Below are 23,085 nucleotides of genomic sequence, written 5' to 3' on the forward strand. Positions count from 1 at the left end.
GAGTTAGTCACTTATCCCTTGTTGGAGGTGTGAAGCAGCCCTGGGGAGGACACACTGCAGCACTTTCAGGATTAGGCTAACATGAAATCGCCTTCTCCTACACTACAACACGCTCCCTCTCGGTTCCGTCTGGACCCCCCCTCCTTCTCTGTCCTGCGGCATCTCTGTCTGGCTCTTACGTGTGAAGCTTTTTGAAGTTACATACCAACAAATTTGGCGGCGGCTCGCCCGCATGCGAATAAATCCGGTTCTGGATAAGCTCAGAAAAACCCGCCACGTCCGGGATTTATGTCATCGCGCCGGGCGGATTGGGTCCCGTCGCTCCACGTTTGGGTTTTTTTGTGCCAAAATGCTTCTAATAGCTGCGTAAATTAAAAGTGTCCACGCAACACCGATCAAAACCGGAATACGCAGGCAATTAAACCCGCATCATGTTGGTGTCAGAGCTGGACGCCACCGTCAGCCTTCAGGTTTTAATAAAAGTCCAGCTCCGATGGCGCCCAAGTCTGAGTAGCCAAGAGGAGGCGTGAATACGAGAGACGCCGGCGCTACGACGCAAAATCGGAACTAACGACGGCAAAGCGTCGGATCACGGAGAGATTCGCGCGGGATTAGCTCGGAATTTCACGGCGCGGCGCGACCGCGGCGGGATACGTCGATAAAAAGGCAGGAGCAGGAGACGTCGAGAAAAAAATGGATGGCAAATTAATTGCGGAGCGGGGAGAGACAAAAGGAGAGCTGATGCCGAGCGAGAGAGTTGCAGCGGGAGGTTATCAGAGCGGCGGGCAGATGGACAGTAAAAGGTGGAGCGCAGCACTCCAGCACGCTTGAGGGCAAAGCAATAAGTGGGCCGCAGTTAAAAACCAATACCTGCTTATTAACTTCCCCACTCTCCTGGCTTGTAAAAGCCGGCGGAACCATGTTTGTACTGGCACTCAGCCCCTCCCTCCGAACCCAAAGCCTTAACTGGAAGTGATGCGGGCAGAGCGGGAAGCTCGGCCGGGGCCAAATCAGAGAAAAGAACAGGTGCTGGCAGCCATGATGCTTCTGGAAATGAGGAATTGAACCTCTTATTTAGGACGGCGCATCAAGCGAATGTGGGAGTGTTGTTTTGTTTCGGCGCCTTTTTTTTTTTTTTTTTTCATTTTCTTCTAAAACGATCGCGTTGGGATGGACTTTTTAAAGCTGGCAGCAGCAATAATGCTTAACGGCAATTACTCCACTGTCACGTAGGGAGAGGTCCAAATCACCAGCTCGGCCTGTCGGGGAGCTTTAAGTAAACACTTGGGCTTCCGCGCTGGCAATAATCTGCGCCGATTCGAACTCCCAAACCTAATTTTGAACAGGCTGTTGTTTTCAGGCTTTTCAGCTGGTAGGAATGTGCGCGTGATTCCGAGACTCCAGATTGGAAGCAGCATCACGACCATGAATGCCTGTAAAGAATACACTCCTTCTAGTCGGAGGGTGGAACCGCACGCTATGAGATTAGCCCACGTTAGCCTCAAACAGCTGACGTCTTCCTCTGCCTCTCCTAGCTAACATGTTAGCATTTCTGAGGTGACGCTGCAGTTTTTCGGACTTTGTCCCCTTTTTTTGAAGCCAAACGCTCTTATCTCCTAAAACGCCCCCTGCTGCAGTCCATTCTGCCCCACCCCCCACTGTTACAGCCCCCCCCCATACCCATCATTAATCTCCACATACTTCTGAAGCTCCTCAGTAATGGCAGCGCTAGCGAAGCTCGCCACCAGCAGGCAGATTCATTTGACGGGAAGACAAAGAAACCGAATAACTTCCCAGATTTCTGTTTCACCGAAACAAAACCAAAATAATGAGTCAGCCGCACCACACGGACCAAAAGTGCAGCGAGCGCGAGCCTGTTTGTGCCCAAGAACAACAGCTGTAACCGGAGTTCTTTCTAATGACCCGCTAATGAAGCTCCGGGTGGGTGGAGACAGTGTGCGCGTGTTGCCTGCGGAGCGTTTATCTCTTCAGCTCTAACAGCGCTCGCAGGGTCTCGGCACACTTCTGAACGTGCACGCCGATGCACGCCAGACCCCTACAGTAACCCACCTATCGTGGAAAAACATGCCCCGACGCTCCTGGAGCCTTTTAAAGCCGTAAGCCTCCAGCTCGGCGGCCCGGACCGCTCCACCACTCCTGCGCAGCTCCCAGCGCACTGTGCCTTTATTGTGTTGCACTTATTCTCTTTCTCTTTGTTTTTCTCGTGTTCTGTCGTGTCTAACAGAGAAACATCCATGCACGCGGCCCTCTGCTGGACTCTCAGGGGCCCGGCTGGGGCTGTTTATCGTTGAGTAGAAGTATTATCTTACCACATGATGTTTGCCTGAGTCGTGTACTGAAGATGTTTATTGAGTCCGCTGTGAAATAGTGAGTGAAAATAAAGAGAGGGCTCTACTTCGCCCCCTGGTGGTTTGGGGAAACAGGGCAATCGCCTCAAGTGCCGGGAAAAAAATGTTCCCAATCAAGTTACGTAATGTCGTCGACGAGGGAAGAAGCCCCGACTGACACACGTCAGCGCTCGTACCCCGCAGGACGGCGTAATGCTCTGCCCATGGTAACGGCAGCAACACGCCAGCACAGCGAGCTAAAGTCTGTCAACCCGCCAGTTAGACGAGGTTGTTTGAGATTTTCCACTAAATTGAACTCTTTCATTAGTGGCTGACAGATGTCTAAATGCCCCGTGTCTCCCTCCTTTCGATGGGCCCCGGGGCCCCTGTTCTCCATCTGAAGTCATGCAAAGGATGGAGGGATGTGTGATGAAGGGAAGGCGCGCTAATCTAGGACGTGTCCTCTGGAGTGCCCTCCAGCGTGGAGAAGTTCAGTCCTTTATCCTTGTTTTTCTTTCTTCTCTCCCTCTCCCTACCTCTTGCCCTCCCTCCCTCACTCCATCCCTCCCTCCTCCCCCTCGCTCTTATTTTTGTCCGGCTGAATCTCTCTAACATCTCTCTCCCCTCCATCTCTTTGTGAAAAAAGGATGAAAAGCCCTTTGATTCACAGTTTCTCTCAAGGATATTTCATTCTGACACCAGTCTGAGGGGAAGGGAGGAGGAGAGCGGGGGCGGGCGACGAGCGTGTCGGGGGGGGGGGGGGGGGGGGGGGGGGGGGGGGGGGCGCTTCAGACGTGATCAGTCAAACCCCGTCCTCCATGTGGGCGGATTAGAGTGTTTTTGTTGAGGCTTGATAAGGAGCGCGGGGCTCATTAAAACCTACTGTTGCAACAAGACCCCACACACAAAAACACACTTTCCCATCATGCCTCACCTTTCTGCCGGCGAGATAATTAGCGAAGCTCCACTGCCGGGAACGCAGGCAACGCCGTGTGCGTTCGCCAAAGCCCAAAGGCACATCAAAGGGCCATCATGAAAGAAAGAGTGAACCCGCGCAACGCTAAGGTTTAAAAGCGGCAATTTGCAATCCAAAGTTGCCGCTTGTCTAATCGGTCATTTATTATGTCAAGATGGTGGAAGCGGCGCGGACAGAAGTGCCGGGTGGAAGTGATGAAGCGCATTATCTTCCCCAGTCATGTGAGAAATTATGTTCTTTCATTTCTGAAGCCCCCGTGGTCCTGAAGGCAACATGAAACGTCTCTGAGACGGGGCGGGGGGGGACGGCAAGTGTCCAGCCGATGTGGTCCAGGGTTGTCCTGGCGACCGTCGGCACCTCGGTACAAGTCAGGGCGGTGCTTTGAATCCTCTAGAGTTGCAGGAAGACGTTCTTTTGAAAGGTCCTACGTTGATTAAAGTCAATCTGCTGCAAATCAAAGGAATCAAAGTAACTTTAGTCTTTTTCTGACAGTTGTCACATCTACCCAGAAAAGCAGCAACAATCTTTGCTTTGGTTTTCATCTTTTTTTCATAAGTGCATCAACGTCTAGGTACCCTTATGCGGAGTTTAAATAGTCCAAGAGAACAGTTCCGGTGGAGTATTTGGGTTTCGATGAAGCCACGTGCGGCCACGGCCCAGGAACACGGCGCTATGCTACCGTGAAGTTGACCTGGGCAGACTAATATTCTGCTCCTCATTGTTGTCTCCTCACCTCCAAGCTGTCGGCCTGGCTGAGACCAACAGATGCTTCAATTAAACCGCTCAGCTCAGTGAAACGTGCCACTTTAAAAGGGTCCATTTATCAGCCGACACCAGAGCCGACCCTCCGGCATCCAACAGCGTATTAGCGAAGTGCTCGTCCGCAGCCGGGAAGTCGACACACGTTGTTTGTCGGGTTACGAGCCCATTACACATCCGGCTGCTCCTTCACAAAGACCCAGCGTGCAGCAGCCGATGAGTCCAGCCCTGACCGATGGGACGGCCAGAGGACTCCCGGGGGGTTGCTGTAGGTGTTGCTACGCTTGGAAACGGCGGATATTAAATTTATCGCGCGCTAAACCGCGTTTCATCAAAAATTCATGCGTAGCCTGGAGAACATTATGCAACCAGCTGAAAGGTTAGACCTCCGACAAGCGTTTCAGAAAACAGAACCGAGACGAGCGACCCGCCATTAAAGCCGCGCGTGCGCGCACGTGTCTTAGGCGGCTCCTCGCCGATCATTTGTAAAACAACAGTAGCTCGCTCTTTGCAAGCGGCGCACACGAAAGCGCTCCCGCAGCAGTGTCATTACAGAAGCTCATTATCAAAATCAATTCAATTAAAGGCTGTAATTGCTGTAGTGAAACCCGAATGCGATCGCAAACAGGGCTGAAAGAAAAGCAAACCTCATCGATGCGCCGGCGCCGCCTCTGCGCACGCGCTCGCCCGTGTGTGTTTGCTCTTATTTAACAAAAGAAATATGAATCGCTTGTTTCAAATTAACTCCCCTAACCCCTCTCTCCTCATCAAGTCAGCGGCCACGTCTAAGCATATTGATTCTTTTGGGAAGGGGGGGGGGCTGTAAATGCTGGCCAACTATGTTAAACACTTAGAGTAGTTAGCGTGGAGTTGCGACACAGCATAGCTAATGCCAAATCCCTCAATCATGCAGCTCACGGACGTGCTGGGTTAATTGTTTACCGAGCTAAATGAAGTGGGGATAATGTGGGCTAACTGTGTGCTAAGCGCTGCTAAGGCGAGGGATATTGTAAAGGACAATTTGATTTATTGTCGCTGTCTAAGAGGAGAATTAAAGTCACTCTTTAAATGAAGTGTCTGAGTTTTAATTTAACGACTCAAACAACGGAACCAGACAGGTTTTGACGGCCGACATATATGAGAAAGGGTAAACAAAGGAATGTAAACGGACACGTTGTGCCTTTCTCGTTCGCTGTGCGATATCGACTTCCTGTCGCCCTGACACAACCTCGCATCATCGGCAGTAAAGCTCAGCTGTCAATCATGCTTTACCACGCTGTCAACCCTGAGCTGGGGGAGGGGCTGCCAGTGCCGTAGGGGGGAGGGGGGTTCATGCTACCGTAAATGATGTAGACAAGAGGCTAATTTAATGTGTAAATAAATCAGCTTTTGTGTTTGAAATAAAATAATAAAAGCATGAAATAAAAGAAACATAGCAGCAGCATTCGCTTCACACTTTTATTTACACTATTAATTATTTTTATTGTTGATTCATTTGTTTATTGTTGATTCAATTAAATAATTAGTACCAGTGTGATATCAGCTCACACTGGAATCACACTGATACACGACGTTCACAGTTCATTTTGGCAGAAGTTAACCTGAAGGCTGAGATTAGGGCCCATGGCCACGCCCCCACCCCCCACACAGGTAATGCACAGAAAGTGTGTTTAATAAATGTGTTTCTATTTAATTTTGATCGCTCTTCACAACACTAAGAAAATTTTCTTTTTGACAATGCTCACGAAAGAATTGAGCAAATAATAAAGATAAAAATGCTGATCCTGGCTTCAAATCTAAGAGCAAACGGTGGCTCGCCTGCTCTCAATTGTGCTTTGTTGAAGCAGCTTTAGTCTTAATGTCCAAGAATTCCTGCAGATACTCGCGATTACGCGTGCTTCTGTAGTTCTCTGGACGCTCTGGGTCGCCCATATTGAATCCCGACTGTGAGGGCCATCTGTCTGACTTTGACCCCACCGCTCACCTTCACACCTTCAGTCAGGGAAGAGAGGACACACACACACATTAAGACACATCCTCGTATCTTTTTATGGACATGATACATAACACAGCTCCCTACCCCAAACCTAAATCAATGTTAAAACCAGTCCTTTGAAGTTGTGGTGACCAGCCAAAATGGCCCCGCTTTGAGTATTTTGGTACTAAATGTACACACACAAAAGCACACCCACGAATACACACTCCTTACACAGCACACACCACGTGTGAGCCCCAGCCTCGCCTTCTGGCTCCAGGACGAGGTGACCTCTGACCTTTTTAAGAATCGGGGCATATCTGGAAGACAGCTCTGGGTGACGGGAGGCAGCAGGGGTTAACCTGGCAGCAGCAGTTAACATTTAGGAGGTGTAGCATTACTTGCACCCGATACTCCAGCCTGGAATGTTTAACGACCAGCCCAGTGGGAGTTGGCACATCGATCTCCGGACTCCTGGGGAGGTCACCGGGGGTCTCCGTGCATGATGAGGACATAAAGATGAAAAACCTGCAAGGGAAAAAGTGAGGTTAGCAGGTGTCAGCTAGCACGCCACATAGACACCTTCCCTCACAGAACAGTGATTAAAGGGACATTTTTATAGCTCCCTCTGGTGTGATGTAGCTCCCACGGTGACAGGTTGTCCTTGTGTAGCCACAATAGCGACTTGTCATGCTAACAGATAAGCTCTGCCTCTCTACTCATGTTAATTGAAGGTGAAATTACAGTGTGAAAAGTTTAATGCCAGTGAAGACAACCCCTAATCCACTGAGTTTTAGTCTGTGGTTTTGGCTTCACACCATGTTTACTGCGCAAATTAACCTCTTAGGCTACATAAAATGATGCTAACAATGAAACTGTTTCTCTTAAATTAAACCAAATTTGCATACTTTATCCCTTGTAGCTTTTTTTTCTGGTATTAAATCGTTTGTCTCGCTGAAAATTGTTAAAACGCTAATCCAGCTGTCAAACACGCGTTCATTTATGAACAGGTGAATGTTTGACTAATGAAGCATCAGCCGCCGCTTGTTTCTTGTTAGTCTGCGTTGAAGAAATGTAATAAACAAAAGAAAACAATCTTTTAGCTTTCTAGCAATAGAAACAATTGTGTCAGATCATCCAACCTCTAAGAATGTAATAAAGAAATTACAATCCGGTGAATTAGGAGGGGGAAATAATACAATTTCCCTCCCTGTAGGATCAATTAAGTCATCAAGTTGAATGTCGTTTAGACATGAATAAACACACTTACTCTGCCCCGTGTGCAGCAGCCTGGTAAACTATAAATCCCGATAAATTAAACAATTTCATATCAAGCTGATAAATATAACTGAATTATTGCCGATTAGTGACAAAAAAAGTTGTTGTTTTTAGCCGTGTAATTCTTACAGAGAGGGACGACACGGCAGCCCGTTAGCATTAGCATTGCTGGCACCTCAGGTGACTCAGACAGTTCAGCTGTTTCAGGGTTAAGATCTTTCGATTCTGGAGCACAGATCTCAGATCTCTGCCGCTCAGCCTACCTTGGTGGGATTTGCTTGACACAAAGAGGCGACACGTAAACAGGAAGTCGACCGTGCCCACTTGGCGAGTCCGTTTGTATGGCTGAAAACAGGCGCGCACGGCTAGAGTGTTCGGGGTCGAGCCTGCCTTTACGAGCCCGGGCCCAGCAGTGTTGCCGGGATCCCACTGAGCACATAATGCGGACTGTGGCTTCGCGTCTGCCAGGCAGGAGAAAAATCTACAGCGTGGAACTGTGGGATAGCCGAGGAGAGGCTGGGATTGTAGGTCACAGCAGGAGCCCGCCAGGATCAAACACGGCAACAGCAGAGGCGCCGCACGTGGGGGCATTTTGGGTAAAATTCAGGAAGGAGACGCCTGGAAAAGACTGTACCTGTGTGCGTGTGTGTGTGTGTGTGTGTGTGTGTGTGTGTGTGTGTGTGTGTGTGTGTGTGTGTGTGTGTGTGGGATTGCCCTGCAGGTGGTGTAAGAAAGTCTATTCAGACATTTTTCTTCCTGTTCTTCTTCTTTAGCCTCACTTCACATCAAGAAATCAGAATAGTTGAAGAATTGAAAAATTTAAATATCATCTTGATTTTCCAAGAGATTAGGGTGTGTGTGTGTGTGTGTGTGTGTGTGTGTGTGTGTGTGTGTGTGTGTGTGTGTGTGTGTGTGTGTTGGGGGAGTAAAGACAATAAGGAAGAGAGCGGGAGAGAGTCGGGATAAAGGTGTGTGATAGAATTGGAAGATCAAAGCCTTCTGTCACAGCGTGACTGAGCCCCGGGGTATTATGGGTAAGACGGGGCACATACGCGCGCACGCACACACACTCAGGGTCGTATTTGACTCTGAGTGTGATTGATACTAGATTTGGAGAATCACTGTCATTCGTCTCTCCGCAGATCAAACAGCCACATAATCTCCCATAAAAGAAAGAGATGGAGAGAATAAAAAAGGGACAGATGACAGAAGGAGGGGGGGGGCAAAGCCTTCTGGTCTGTGAAGTGTTTTCTACAGAAGATCTGCCCTCATCCATCATTCAGCTCCGTAAACGCTTCCCCGAGTCATCACAGGAACCAGTAAATCACAGAGGGTTGGTGTCAGTCACACCTGCTGGACCGTCGGAGCAGGTTTCACTGGATCCAGAAGGTCCAGGTGGAGGTCAGGAGGCTTCCTTCAGATGCTGCTGTTGGTCAGAGAAAGTCGATGCTTGTTAGAGGAGACCCTCTGAGAGCTGAACAAGCCGGTGGTCATTCATCTGCTGCCACAGCTCTCTTGGGTTCTCCTCGATGCTTTTGTGGCAACAGCTGGACCGACTGTTTTCTGCCAGAGGCGTTGTCTTCTTTAAAGTCCCGTAGAACGTCAGCACCAGGAAGTTGGTGCTTCTCATTGTCGTGAGGTTTCCACGGCAGCCCGGAGACAATGTGGCACCCGTCACCGATCCTCCCGGTTGGAGCCGCTGAGGTTATTCTGGGTCTTCAGGGGGGACGTGAAAGAAAACCAGCGTTCCTCTGAACGTTCCTGCTTCCTTTAGTAGATGGAAGATCAAGTTTGTGATCTGATCAGACAAAGATACGGATCATAAAACAATTCCTGTCCCCCACCTCAGTGTGAGGGGGTCCAATCTCCGGTGGCCGCCACGCGTCAGTGGTCCCGTTGACAGGAAGCAGCTGCTCGTGTCAGATGTAAAAACCAGTAAATGACTCCATCTCTCGAACCCATATGGGTCGTCTTTGTTTGTCCCCTCTGTTGATTGGCTGAAACACAAAACCAGACGGTATGAAGACTTTCAGGCAGTTTCTCAACATTTCAGGAGACACGAGACCAGAACGACGGAAATATGACAGGTTTTTTTATATATATATAAAAGTAAGTGAGAACTTCTGACAACTGAGAGGCCTTGAAGCATTTTGAAATCTTTCATATTGAATATTGCGGCGTGGACACGTCGTGAGTGTACCGTTCTAAGAATGGTGGCAAAGAACCTGTAGGAAGTTGTTTTTGGATTTGTTTTGTTTGCATCATGCAAATGAAGGAGCTTCCTCCTTTGAACTTTAGGATTGAGATCTCTGTGATCTCAGATCAAGAAACACAACGCTTTGGTCTCAGGTTCTTTGATGTCTAGCAGAAGGTTGGGAGCGAGATCTTCTCCCTTCAACTATTTCATTTCGTGCTATTGGGAAAGACGAGAAGATACAGCTACAGCTTTGAACAAACCAGGAGATGATCTCCAAATTCACTGCAGAGTTTGAGGAGAAAGTGAAGGAACAGGACATGGAGATGGTGAAGAAGATAAAAGAAGCGATCCACCTGGACAGAGAGAGCAAGGATGAAGCGGAGCCTCCGTGTTCCGAAGAAACAGCCGGATCAGAAAACATCACGTGCTGAAAAGAGGAACGCGATAGAGGAGGGATGGAGGAGGAGGAACACTGAAAAACACCTCTGCTGTTGGGTTAAACATGACCACAGAGCTCTCCATCGTTGTGCTGCATATTGCGTCAGTCTGGGCCAAGAAAAATCAATGGAGACTCCAGCGGCGGCGTGAAGACCTTCATCTGAGCGGCTGCAGCTTAACGTCTGAGTGATGATTGGACGAATGTGTGACCTGACGACACACCTGCCCTAAGAGCCTCACCTACATTCTCTCCATCCTTTCTGTCTCCACAGATGCACCATCCTATTCAGATGAAGCCTGCCGACAGCGAGAAATCAAATGGTGAGTGGCTGCACACACACACACACACACACACACACACACACACACACACCACACACACACACACACGAGCGTGTCTCAGGTCAGTAGCTGCTCTGATTTCCTTAATAATAGCTGTCTCATCCAAAAAGATGCACACAGAGTGGAGAGAAGGTGGCAGCTAATGTAAATAACTATATTTTTCTGCGTATGATGAATTATTAAGGCGCTCCAGAGCGGAGATCAGTGAAAGTTGAAATGTTTTGGCCTCTTGGTGAACCCTCCGCTCGTGCTGCTCTTTCATAGAAACATGCTGTTTGTACCCTCTTCCTCCTCGCTAAACACACGCACACACGCTAAAGTGACGCTACGCTGTCACACACTTTATTTTCTCTCATCACCTCTTTTTTTCGGGCGACACGTTGCACATCCAGGCTTGTATTGAGTCCCTATGGCCTCCTCCTCGCTGCTAAAGAGGGCTTTCTTTAAAGGGGCAGTCTATAGCTGTCTCTGATGGAGGACCTCATGAGTTAGTGTCCCCAAATATGTGATTTTACATCGAAATACAGGGATTACATACACAGGAACTTGTTTATTTTCCTGATTTATCGTACTTTGATGGCCCTTTATGTGGAAGATGTGGTGTCACCCATTGTTTTGTGAAGTCTGGAGTTTGGCTAACAGGACGTCTCCATCTTGAGTTTTTGGAGCCAGAAGAAACCATATTTGGATAAGAGAGTGGGGCTGGGGGAGGAGTAAGGAGTCATTTTCAGACCAGAAGACTACACCCATCTTTTATATACGGTCTATAATTCAGCAACACAATTGGATATACTGACTCACTACTGCCTCTTAAGGCAAGATGTTGAGCTGCAATAAAATTAACAAGAACTACTGTACATTAAGCTACGCTAGCATGCTAGGACACAGACATTTCCATTGTGAAACCATCTTGAGATCAGTGCAGACAATATTTCCCTCATTTATATCAGCAAACGAAGGTTGGCTGCAGCTTTAGCGTGACCGTAACTGCACGGCCGCAGCAGCTGAACGTGAACACAAAGAAAGATTAAAACAGGGCCGATATCTGAGAGTACAAAACATGGAGGCAGGGCAGAAACATCAAATCGCAGAGATTCGAAAAGTACTAAGAGCCGAACGCCCAGATTCTCTGGTCTCTGACAACAGCCTTGTTTCTTAAAGAAAGAAGGTGGTTCTGATGGGCCACAGCTAAAGAATTGACCCAGACACACACACACCTTTAAAACCTTTGGTAGATTAGATTTATATTCTGACATCGGCGACACATTTTCTGGATGAATACTTGTGCAAAGCAACCCTTTAAATTCAGTAATTGAGCAGAATATAAAACCAGTTTAGTAAAACTGACCAATAAACCCCCCCACACACAGGTGCTTGAATGTGTTAAGTTCCCATGGACGCTCACTCCACCTGCTGACTTCCTGTCTGCTGCAGGGAAAATACCATAAAATCCTGAATCCAACAATGCAGCAGAGGGCTCCTTATAAAAACCATCATCCGCTCCGCTGAAATATGGCAAAATATGGCTTTAGAAGACATAACCGTCAGGATAACGATGACAGAACTTAATCAAAGCGCCGCTGCTCACAGCCAGAATGGAGAAATATAGAGCAGACCTTACGCATCATCTCCATTCACTTAATGGTAATGACCTCTAATAAACCCGGTGTTAGCGGCGCTGCGGCGGTGACAAATGGCTGCTCGGAGGTTTATTCACTTAGTGGGTGGAGAAGCTGGGGGGAGATGGAGTGATGTACAGTAACACAGAGAGCCGAGGCGCTTTTTCTCTTCACTCGAGATCCTCCTTTTACTTTGAGGTGCAGCTCAAACAGAAAGAACACCAAATACGGTGGGACCTCTCCTTACGATTTTTTTTTATAAATCATAAAAATGCATCAAAACATGTAACAAATACATGTTACAATTAGATTATCGCACAATAAATGTAGGAATTCAGTGCAAGGCTTCTCCAGGAACAAAATTAACTTCATTACAGGCTAATCTTACATTAGCCGTCATTACTAGCAACGAACGTTAACACTTGTGGTAACACCGCCATCTAATGGACAAACATACGAACACCCACAATAAATAAAAGTTAAACGAAGGCGACGCTAGGATACACACAAGCTTGTACATATTGACGTCCCTCCTAGCCAATGGGATGACAGGAAGATGCTAGGCGATAGCCAATGGCAGAGCAGCTACAAGCAAGTTTGTGTTCGCTAAACTCCGCGAGCTGCGAGTAGCAGCGGTAGCGTATTTTTGGCTTCGTAACCTGAAAGTTCCTTCGTAACAAGAAGAAATATTTTCCCGTTGAGACGCTTCGTATCCTGAAAAATTTGCATGTAGAGACGTTCGTAAGTAGAGGTCCCACTGTAGTTTAATTATGTAGTTTAATTGTCCACCACCACGCTTTTACCTAAAATAAGACTTGTAATTGATTAAGACTGCAGACTTTTGCGTTTTAACATCACCATTTTTAAAAAAAATAATCATCCAATGATGTAAACGAAAGAAACACAGCGAAACAATACTGGAGCTAGCATGCTAAGCAACAAGAGCGCAGGGCAGATAAGACACAAACGTCAGTCGTGTGACAGAAATAGTTACTATAAATGTTTACTTAGAGTACAGCGCATGGACGTAACTCATGACATCATCGGGTGAAATCATATTAAATTTATCGAGGCAACTTTTCCTTTAATACGCTAAAAATCAGCACGGTGCCAATTCCATCAAATGTTCTCTTTCCTTTTTTTTCTTTTTTTAAATCCCAGCATGGAAAGCTGACTCCAGATCATCCCAGAGCCGGCTTTATGAGTCTTATCACACACTCCCGCCTGCCGGAGCGCCGCGTCCAAATACACAGAAACAGTCACTTGTAACGATATCTGCTCTCTCTCTTCTATCGACACAGAGTTAATTAATTACATTGCTGTTAGACTTGTGGTAATCTTCCTCTGGAGTGATGAACACACACACACACACACATACATTTTCTACAAAGGAGTTAAAGCTTTTTGAAACAACACTTATCTTGGCAGCGCATCCCAACAGTGTGTTTTTTAAACACACAATTCAAACAGCAAAATAAACAAGTGCACTATTGATTTCCCAGAGTGCAACAGACCGCTTATCTCCTTCGCCTCGCAGTAAGAGCTGACAGTTCCCTCATTAAAAATGAATTGGATTAGCATTGCATTGAACACCTAAACACACAGGGTTCTACGGTTAACCTGGCCGAAACGGGTCGGAGAAAGAGGATGAATCCATGAGGGAGAGAGGAAGAGGAGGAGGAAGGGCCGGAGATTCTCAGCACGCGTTCGGGGTTGAAGTGATAATGAGACATTGATCAGAGTCTTACAGATGGCATGATGAAACACACAGAGTCTGCCTGTGCTCATCTCTGTCCCACTGTTGTCTGCCTCCTTTCTCTCTTTCATGCAATTGCTGTTTTGTTTCGTCTTTTGCTATTTTCACCCCCCCCCCCCCTCGTCGCCTCATATTGTCTTTCTCCCTTTTACATTCTTTTTGTCGCCGCCGGTCTGTCTTTCTTTTCTCTTCTATTGTTCTGCTGTTCTTCAGAATTCCAGGGCAACGTTTTTGCTGCCTGGTCAGATGTGCACACAATGCTATCATCTTTCAGTGGGAGCAGTCACACGCAGTCGTGGCAGAAATACCCCCCAAACACTCCTGAAGGTGTGAGAGAAGATCCGTCATATTCTCTCATAAGAAAAGATCGTGAGAGGAAGTAGCCAAAAACTAAAACAAAAATAGATGAATGTGCAAATGAATTGTCGGGGGGGCTGTGGAAAGGCTTTAGCACGCAGGCTAATTAACACTTTCCGCCAAGGACACATTGACGAGCGAGGAAGCAACTCAGATTGCCTGAACATTATTTTTAAACAGAAAGAAATAATGGTTTCCTTCTACTGAATATGTCACAGTGCCTTCTTCTTCTTTTGTCTGCAGCAGTGGAAGACAGGAAGTTGTTCATCGGCATGGTGTCGAAGAAGTGCAATGAGAACGACATCCGGGTCATGTTCTCTGCATTCGGACAAATCGAGGAGTGCCGAATCCTCAGAGGGCCCGACGGTCTGAGCAGAGGTGCGTGTGGCTCCGACCCTCTTCCACCCACATGAAACACGGTGTGGATATTTCGGCCACAGCGCCCTCTAGCTGCTGCCGCTGTTCACTGCGGCGCGACTCCAGCGTGCCAATAACAAACTTGTTGGAAATCTTTGACAAGACGTGTCTGGTTTTGGAGCCAATGGCCGTGTCTCAAAACATAAAAATCAGTTGAGATCCCAAAGTAACAATAGGAATGATTTTCGCTGAATCCTCGGGGAAATTTCGACTTGATGTTGCTGCATTTATGTTTAAAGTTCTCACAGTTAGCTTCAGTTGTGTTGGCGTTGTTGCGAGTCTGTTCACCTCCGAGTCCCCGAGAAATGTTTTGTGGACTCAGAAACTGCCGCCACTCCTCCATTTGTAATGAAAACAGCTGAATTTTTCATCATTTTTTTTTGCACTGTAGCACATTTACCTTCACCTTTCATAATTCACCGTCACCAGTAGAGGTTGTTGCCCAACAACAGAGGCCTTTCTAAGCGAGGATGGACATTGAGTGAAGGTGAACCCTGTCTTTGTCCTTCCTGTTCAATAAGAGAGTCAGTGAGCAGCATATGAATACGAGTAATATAAAACTCCTGAATCAGGGATGATTGTCCCAGGAATGATTCAAACAGCCTTTTTGTGCTGTGCCGTGTGTGGAGGCCGAGGTTGTCACAGTCGGCAGGAGAGTACAAAAACATCCACGGACATGCTAGTCCTTTCATGGGGCCACAGCGACGCGTCCCAGATGCTGCAGCACGCAGCTCTCGCTGTGAAGGGTCCGCATGATTAAAACACACGAAGCACTCGACGCTCTTTTTTATCCCCGGTGGCCCACATCTGTCACATCGGACCATTAGTGGACTCGTATTGTGAATTTGATATAAGTGAGATCTTTTATTCATGCCAGAGAAACCAGAATAACAATGAAAGCAGTGAGCACACAAAGAACTGACAAAGGCAAAACTGGATAACGCGTTCAGGTGACGGTAAAGGCAGGGGACCGGAACCTGTCAAAGAGCCCCTCTATACCTGTTTGAGTAAAAAACGAACCAAACAAAGCCAACAGGGTTGTGTTGAGCAGACACGGTCATTGTTGAGAACCAGCTGCGTGCTCTATAATGAAGATCTCCATCAACTTTTTAAAGTCGGCTCGCAGGCTGGTAAAAATGAACTGTGGCGACACCTAGAGGCCGCTGTGGCTACTGTGAGCACATGGATTCCGCTCTATATATCTCTTTGCCTCTCTCTCTCTTTTTTCTCTCCCTCTCTTGCTCTCTCAGCCTCAGCCCCAACATCCCCCCTTCCCCCCTCTGCCGCCCCCTCCTCTGACCTCCTTCCACACGTCCCTGCCCTCCGCTGTCCAGGTTTAGCCTCGCTGTAAGCCACTGCTCTGATCTCTGCTTCCTCCACAGCGAGGCCGAGGGCGCGTTCCTACCAGCCTTCCCAGACAGTACGCCTGAGTGGCATTTCACACAGCAGAGCTTCTGTGGCCTTTTCAGTCGGAAAACAGCAGAATAACCGTTCATCAGCAACACCTTTAGGCCACCAGCGCCACACCTCTGTCGCGTTCCTGTCCGGCATCATTTTCCTTCAGGCCCGGGTTTTTGTAGAAGGATATGAAGGCAAATAAATCGAAGAGTCTGGCCAGAAAATATTGTCAGACACAAATTAGTCCACAGAATGGGATTGAATCGCAGCCATAACAGCCGAATTTCCAGGTCCCGGCCCCCTTTTTCTTGGTCTCGTTCTATCAGCGACGGCCACTGAATCAGCTCTGACAATACATAATCTGTAGCCACGAGAGCACGTTTAAGCGCGGCTCTGAACGCGGCAGCGGCGCCTCGGTGGATGTGGGCGAGGAGATCAGAGCGCAGCCTCGGCAGGCAGAGCCACGCGTCCACCTGTAGAATCCACGGCCTGCTGGCTTCATGTAATTGTGTATATTGATGCGGTCTAAACGGAGTCCTCCCGGGGTTGTTTAAAAACCACAAATTGGCCTATTAGCAAGCAGTCAAACAACTGGCTTTGTTGACTTGACATGAAAATAAGCAGCCATAAAGTCGAAACATGACCAGATTTCAGCCATAAACAAGCCGCTCCAGCCATCGATCCAATTTCTGTCCAGCTCCGGTCGTAAAATAGGGATACCCCCCCATCACCCTCCCCCTCCATACTTCTCTCTCCCTGCTCCCCCCCACCTCCCCCTCCCTTCTCTCCCTTTTGTGGCTTGTGTGTGCTGAGGAGACAGGGGGGGTCTTTTAGAAACTCTCCTCCTCCTCCTCCTGTCACAAGAGCTGTCGTTTGTCCCCGCAGGTCCAGTGTGAACCTGCTGGTCATCTTTTTTTTTTTTTTCCCTGTGAATGTTTTGGATGTCTCACTTCCTGAACGTGTTTCTCTCTCTCTTTTTTTTCAAGGTTATGTAGAACTGCCTCAGAGTAAACGCCATCTTCCGCTCACCCTGGCTGTCCTAGAATCTCAGTTAATTTGTCCTCCTTTTTCCCCCCACACATGCCAAGCCCGTCCCTCCCTTCCCTGATCCCTCCTTCTCTCCCTTTTCGGTTTGTCCTCATCAATATTTCAGATGCGATGGCCAGATTCTGATATGAACCGTTTAGACATGAATGCAAGTGAAAGAGGAAGCGGCACCAGTCCCACGCCAGCCTGGCAAGTCAATAAACGACCCTAACTGGATTGGAAGCAGACAGGCTTTCCATGTGCTGTCAGGTCCCAGAGCTCCCAGTCCCACCTAGCCGCGCTGCTGAGCTCCTATTAAATGGTGATATCAATCAGAAGAGCGCGCCGCTCTCCCGCTATTAATAAAATATGGATCACATCACCAGTGGATAGCTAGGCCAGGGGAGCTACCCTACTTTCATTAAAGGACTGTTGGTTCTCCAGTGACGACAGAATATGGCCCGCGAGGTATTTTTAGAACCCACATTTCATCGCTGTGTCGTGAAAAAGCAAGACGCCCAAACCAGCCAGAGAAATGTCGTTACTAAAGACTTCCCCCGCTTTATTAATAGCTGTCTTTTAATCAGTCGGTGTAGAAACTGGCTGAAGAACATTCCCGAACTGAAGGCAACAACTGGCGTTTCCTTCTCCACGGCGATGAAGCTGGCCAGTTTTAGAAATAGAAGGGTCAAAAATGGACATTCCCTCTTTAACTGGTCCGGTCCGGGACAGTGGTCCTCTGCAGGAGCCAAGGGCAACTTCCTGAACCTGGACACAGGCTAAACTGGAGGAGAGGGTAGAAAACAGCAGGAAAGGGTGCTTCAGAAGTCCCGATCGAGCCTCATTCTGTTTCCTTCTCAATGCAATCAAACATAGTCAGCGAGGCCACTTTTATATCGAAGTCGAGAAGACAAAATAAAATCTAGCAAGGACAGAATAGGTGAAGAAACAATGTGGGATAGCTTGAATAAGGGTCCAGAAGCTGCTCCACACAAATAAAAGGAGTACTTTTTATGACAGGGGTTTGAAGGTATGAGTAAGCATAAGTTAAACATCGGCTGCTGGTTACGAGCCGAATATCTGAACGTTTATGTGAATATTTCCCTTCGAGCTTCACAATACTTTAGCTTCGCTGCCTGGTGAAGCAAACCAAACACCTTTAAATACCGACACAATAACGGGGCCATATTTCATTTGATTCCCCTCCCAAATCAGTTCAATTTGAGCTCGGTTACATTGGAAAGTTAACAAATAGCGCCCCCACTGGCTCAGGTCAATAAAGCATCATTTAAGATGCGTTCCCCTCAGGAGACGTCACACAATGGCTTCTAAAATGCTCTACCATTGGATAATATGTGACAAATACCGCTGGAGGACACTATTTCAACAGTTAAAGCTCAGTAAAGTGTCCCCCCGATAGATGTAATGCCCTCTAGGGTGCGTTCTCAGCAGAGACGCAGCCAGCCAGTATAGCAAGTAAAGTGTCCTCTGGATGGGGCATTAACAAAGGGCCCTCTGTGAGAACCTTCCGGGGGCGATTAAAACGCCCTCTACGATGTTTCTGAGCGAGGGAAAGACCATGTCGAAGTGCGTCTCGAAATATCGCCGCAGCATTTTGTTTCCCTGTGGAAACGCGCACCGGTGTCGCGGGCGTGTTGACATGTGGCCCCCTGCAAGGACGCGTTCCCATGTTCTCTGGATCCTGCGGTTGGAGGAGAGGACCAGCCGTCCGTCACTCCCGACCTCGTTCTATCACGGCAACCGTGGGCTTTTTGATAGAGGTGGAAGAGGACAATGATCACATCTATTCCTCGCCACATCTGCTCTCTCTCTCTCTCTCTCTCTCTCTCTCTCTCTCTCTCGCTCTCTCTCTCTCTGCCCCCCCCCTTCATTATCCTTCCCCAGCCCCCCACTCATCTGTCCACACAGCCAGGGAGAGTCTATCACATGACCCAGGCTGTTCATTTTTCTCCCGTTTTTTCCCTCCTCGTCAGCCAGCCGAACCTGAACACGTGTGTGTCTGTGTTTCCATGTGTGTGTGTGTGTGTGCGTGTGAGCATGTGTTAATCGGTTCAGGCCTGGCTGCGCTAACATGTCCGTGTTTAGTCCTGGGTGGGTGTTCCCGGGGCCGGTTTTAAGCAACTTTATCATCCCTAATCGGCCCCCGTCCAGCCAGACAAACACATCATCTCCTGTCCAGCAGCACCAGTAACTCCCTCAAAGCACCTTTGATTGGCTGAAATCTGCTCCGGCCTCCTCTCTTCCACCGTCCTCTCGTCTCCGCGGAGCAAATTAATATGATTTTCGGTCTGATTCCCTTCTTCCAGAGGGCCCCCGCAGATATTTTGTCTGGTTCGCCGCCGCCTGTCTTTCCTGTTGGAGAGAGAGAGGGCATCCAATCAGACACATAACACAGACCCAAATGAATTCAAATCACTTTCATGCAAATTTGAGCTGATTTACATTGTTGGGCTGTTGAAAGCGACTGAATTCAGGTATGACTAATTCGGCCGGCGCTGAGGGAGGGGGCGGGGGGGGGGGGGGTGAGAGACGCTGACAGTAAGAGAGGAGGAGGACGCCGCTGTTCCGTCTGCTGACGAAGGGGTCGAGATGTTGGGTCGGGAGGGGTGGCTGTTCCTGTCACGACACTTGTGCTCGTTTTTCGGCTGTTGTTGCCGCAGCAACTGAGAACACTGTTGTCTGCCTGTGAGCTGTTCTCTGTATCAATCTCTGTTTCAGTTTTTTTATAACAACGACGTGTCCAAACCTTTTGTCCTGTTTTTGTTCTTTCTTGTCTTCCCTCCTCCTCCTCCTCCTCCTCCTCCTCCTGCCCCTCTTACCTGCCCCCTTCTCCCTCCCACTGTCCCGCCATCCCTCCCTCCTCCCCTCCTCTGCCCTCCCTACAGGATGTGCGTTTGTCACCTTTTCCACCAGAGCTATGGCACAGAATGCAATCAAAGCCATGCACCAGTCTCAGACCATGGAGGTACGGTACTCTCGGCCTTTCTTTACCTGTTTTCCAGTATAGTTCAGACTTGAGTTGCATGTTTTCACACTTGGATGTAAGAAAAAGGTCGATTCAACAATCAGATACCGTTGGCCTTTTCTGCCAAGGCCTTCTGAACAACTTCTCATCCTCTTCATGCTCACCACATCAAACATACTCAAACATAAAATCCCAGCTTCAGATCTAGAATCAAATCAATGGGCGCTCGGTATCCATGGCGATTATGCCTCAAAACCCCCTCGCGCGGCTAAATAAGTCCCCGCTTGTCACTAATGTGTTGCTCCTCATGTTTTTGCATGTTGCCCAGTAGTTTTCCTGCCCCTCCAGTTTAAGAAGTGGCAGAAATGAGCAGTTTTTTTCCCAGCTTGGAGTGTGATCAGCCTGTGCGGACAGGTGCAGGCTTTTATAGCTTGTTAGCTTCGTGTTAGCTTGTGTCGGTTAGGAAGACGGCTGAGTTCAGACCTCCAGCCCCATCCTTAATCAGAAGGTAGCTGCGTCTCTGTGTCGCGCACTCACACCAGTTCGCTTTCCGGTCAAACCCAGGCAAACACAGACAATATAGGCGCCAGAGCCGGGGCGTCACGGGCGTTCTGAAGCCCAGCAGCTGCTGCAGCCGCCCCAGCTGTGTTCTTCCTCCCTCCGCTCGCAGGGCGGCCTTTGTGGACGGTGGCAGGCCGCTACTCAGGCTGGGTGACAGGCCTGCGATTGGGAAGAATTACATGGTAGAAGACGTGTGACTCGGCAGGAGGCAGACTAAAAGTGCTAATAACAGACATTGTTAAAGCGGAAAAGAAAGAAGACCGCCGTTCGCCCCGTAGCCCCCTCATTAGAGCTGATCATGATAATCAAGGCTGCTCATGAAGTGCCGTGACCCTGTCATCAGGGAAACGTGCCCCCTCCCCTTGTTTGTGTGTCTGCGTGGATATTTTATATATGTTTATGTATATCAGGACAGCTCCTGTTCTGAGTTAAACAGAACACGATCACACATAATCTGGAATTACCAGCCATCTCTCCCGGCACCACCACCAGTAAACACCACCACCATGACTGGGTGCTCACAGGAAACGGGCCTTAAACCACAGCGCAGCCATACTGCAGTGGACGATGGCGGAATTCCTCCGTTCCCATCTGAAAAAAAAGGAGCCGCGGAGCCTCGGGGGCACCTGAACCGCAGCACCGACGCTCCCCGTTTTTACCATCTGAAAGTAATTACTCCCAGTCTGTATGGGAGAATGAGCTGTGGTAAACACACCGTTCGGTTATTGTCTCTGCTGGAGTGTGTGTGTGTGTGTGTTTGCATGTTTGTGTGTTTAGAACACTCACAAGGGGGTCTGGATGGTTCCGTTGCTGTCATATCTGTTCTGATTACCCGGTGACATTCAGGTACACGGCGGCGCACGTGCGGGCTGAATGTCAGGCCGTAATGAAATGTGGCCGCGGGCTGAAGACTGATGAAGAGGGGAGCGGGCGCGGAGCCCCGCCCTCCACCACCGTGGTCGATGCTCTCGCGTTTTCCATCCAACGAGGAAGCAAAACGCAGATTCATTTTAACTAAATGAGAGGAACCGATATGGATAACCACCCCCTGGTGGCTGGTCGAGGTATCTCATAAGCCCCTCCCCCACACCTGAAGGGGCGTTAGAGGAAAGATGTAAGCAGGATTGTTGACGGCAGCGTTATTTTTGATTCCAGAAGACCAGTGGAGGTAAACCAGGTCAGTTTATTCGTCTTTGTCCTCAGAACGGAGCCGACAGGAAGTCGACTGCAGTTAAATCAAACTCTTCCGCTGCGGCGCAGACCTGCAGACACGCTTCAAGTAATTACAGTGGGACCTCTACTTCCAAAATTAATTGGTTCCGGAAGTTGTTTCGTAACCTGAAAATTACATAAGTAGAGATGCGTTTTCCATGTAAATGCCCTAATCCGTTCCAAGCCCCCAAAAATTCGGACATATTTTTTTTATAAATCATAAAAATGCATCAAAACATGTAACAAATACATGTTACAATTAGATTACCGCACAATAAATGTAGGAATTCAGTGCAAGGCTTCTCCAGGAACAAAATGAACTTTATTACAGGCTAATCTTACATTAGCCGTCATTACTAGCAACGAATGTTAACACTTGTGGTAACACCACCATCTAATGGACAAACATACGAACACCCACAATAAATAAAAGTTAAACGAAGGCGACGCTGGGATACACACAAACTTGTACATATTGACGTCCCTCCTAGCCAATGGGATGACAGGAAGATGCTAGGCGATAGCCAATGGCAGAGCAGCTACAAGCAAGTTTGCGTTCGCTAAACTCCGCGAGCTGCGAGTAGCAGCGGTAGCGTATTTTTGCCTTTCGTATCCTGAAATTTCTTTCATAACAAGAGGAAATATTTTCCCACTGAGACACTTCGTAACCTGAAAATTCCGCCTGTAGAGACGTTCGTAAGTAGAGGTCCCACCGTATTTCTGGTGATTCATTTACTCGACACGGAGGCTTCTGCCTGGGACAGGCCCCGCCTCCTCCCTTTGTCTTAGCCTCCGCAGACGGCGCCATCTCAAGGCAGCTCGAGTGAAACTCTCTGGAAAAGATCTTTTCAGGGTAAACAGAGCGACGCGGTTCCACGTGTGTAAATCTCTCTTCACGCTCGTCTCCGATAGTCGGCTTCAGGCGCTCAAGTTGAGATTTATTTGCCAACTGAATCCTCAACTTTTTTATTTTTTCGCACGTGCGCCCGTGCATGCTGAGGTCAAATCACAGCCTGAAGAAGGTGCTGATGGGTATTTTCGCAGCGCGGCACGTTGCCCATATGCTGTAATTACATCATTTTAATTATGCCAGGTGCTTATTGTCGCGTCTGCAGAGTCGTTCCCAGAATACAGGTTGTCAGGCCATAAGCCTCCATGGAGCCACCTGTCAATCACAGGTGGGTTGCGCAACGATCTGAAAAACTCGAGAGGTCTTTAAAGGAACCCCAACGTGCACATTTCACAGCCAGTCGTCCAAACGAGCCGCAAAAATACGTATGCCAGATTTGTCAAATGCAGAGAAACAGGGTTGTTCTTTTTTTCCTACTCTAGAAAGACTGAAGTAGCATTTAAAAATCCTAAATTAGCCTTCTCATGTTGGCTAGTTCGCCGTGTTAATAATTGTGCGTAATAGTCTCGCGTGTTGAGGGCCTCCTGAAA

At 48.3% G+C, this 23,085-nt stretch overlaps 1 protein-coding gene across 19 annotated transcripts in view; it reads left to right on the forward strand.

The window, feature by feature from the left end:
* The window catches only part of celf2 (cugbp, Elav-like family member 2), a 121,596-nt gene that overhangs the window by 79,412 nt on the left and 19,099 nt on the right, over positions 1 to 23,085 (forward strand). For all 19 annotated transcript variants that reach the window (XM_057022156.1, XM_057022155.1, XM_057022158.1 and 16 more), the window contains 3 exons: positions 10,244 to 10,292; positions 14,289 to 14,423; positions 19,793 to 19,872. In XM_057022156.1, coding sequence (XP_056878136.1) covers positions 10,244 to 10,292; positions 14,289 to 14,423; positions 19,793 to 19,872 — 264 coding nt within the window. The remainder of the gene's footprint in view (positions 1 to 10,243; positions 10,293 to 14,288; positions 14,424 to 19,792; positions 19,873 to 23,085) is intronic.

Source organism: Takifugu flavidus, chromosome 22 (assembly GCF_003711565.1).
Source record: "Takifugu flavidus isolate HTHZ2018 chromosome 22, ASM371156v2, whole genome shotgun sequence".
Lineage (NCBI taxonomy): Eukaryota > Metazoa > Chordata > Actinopteri > Tetraodontiformes > Tetraodontidae > Takifugu > Takifugu flavidus.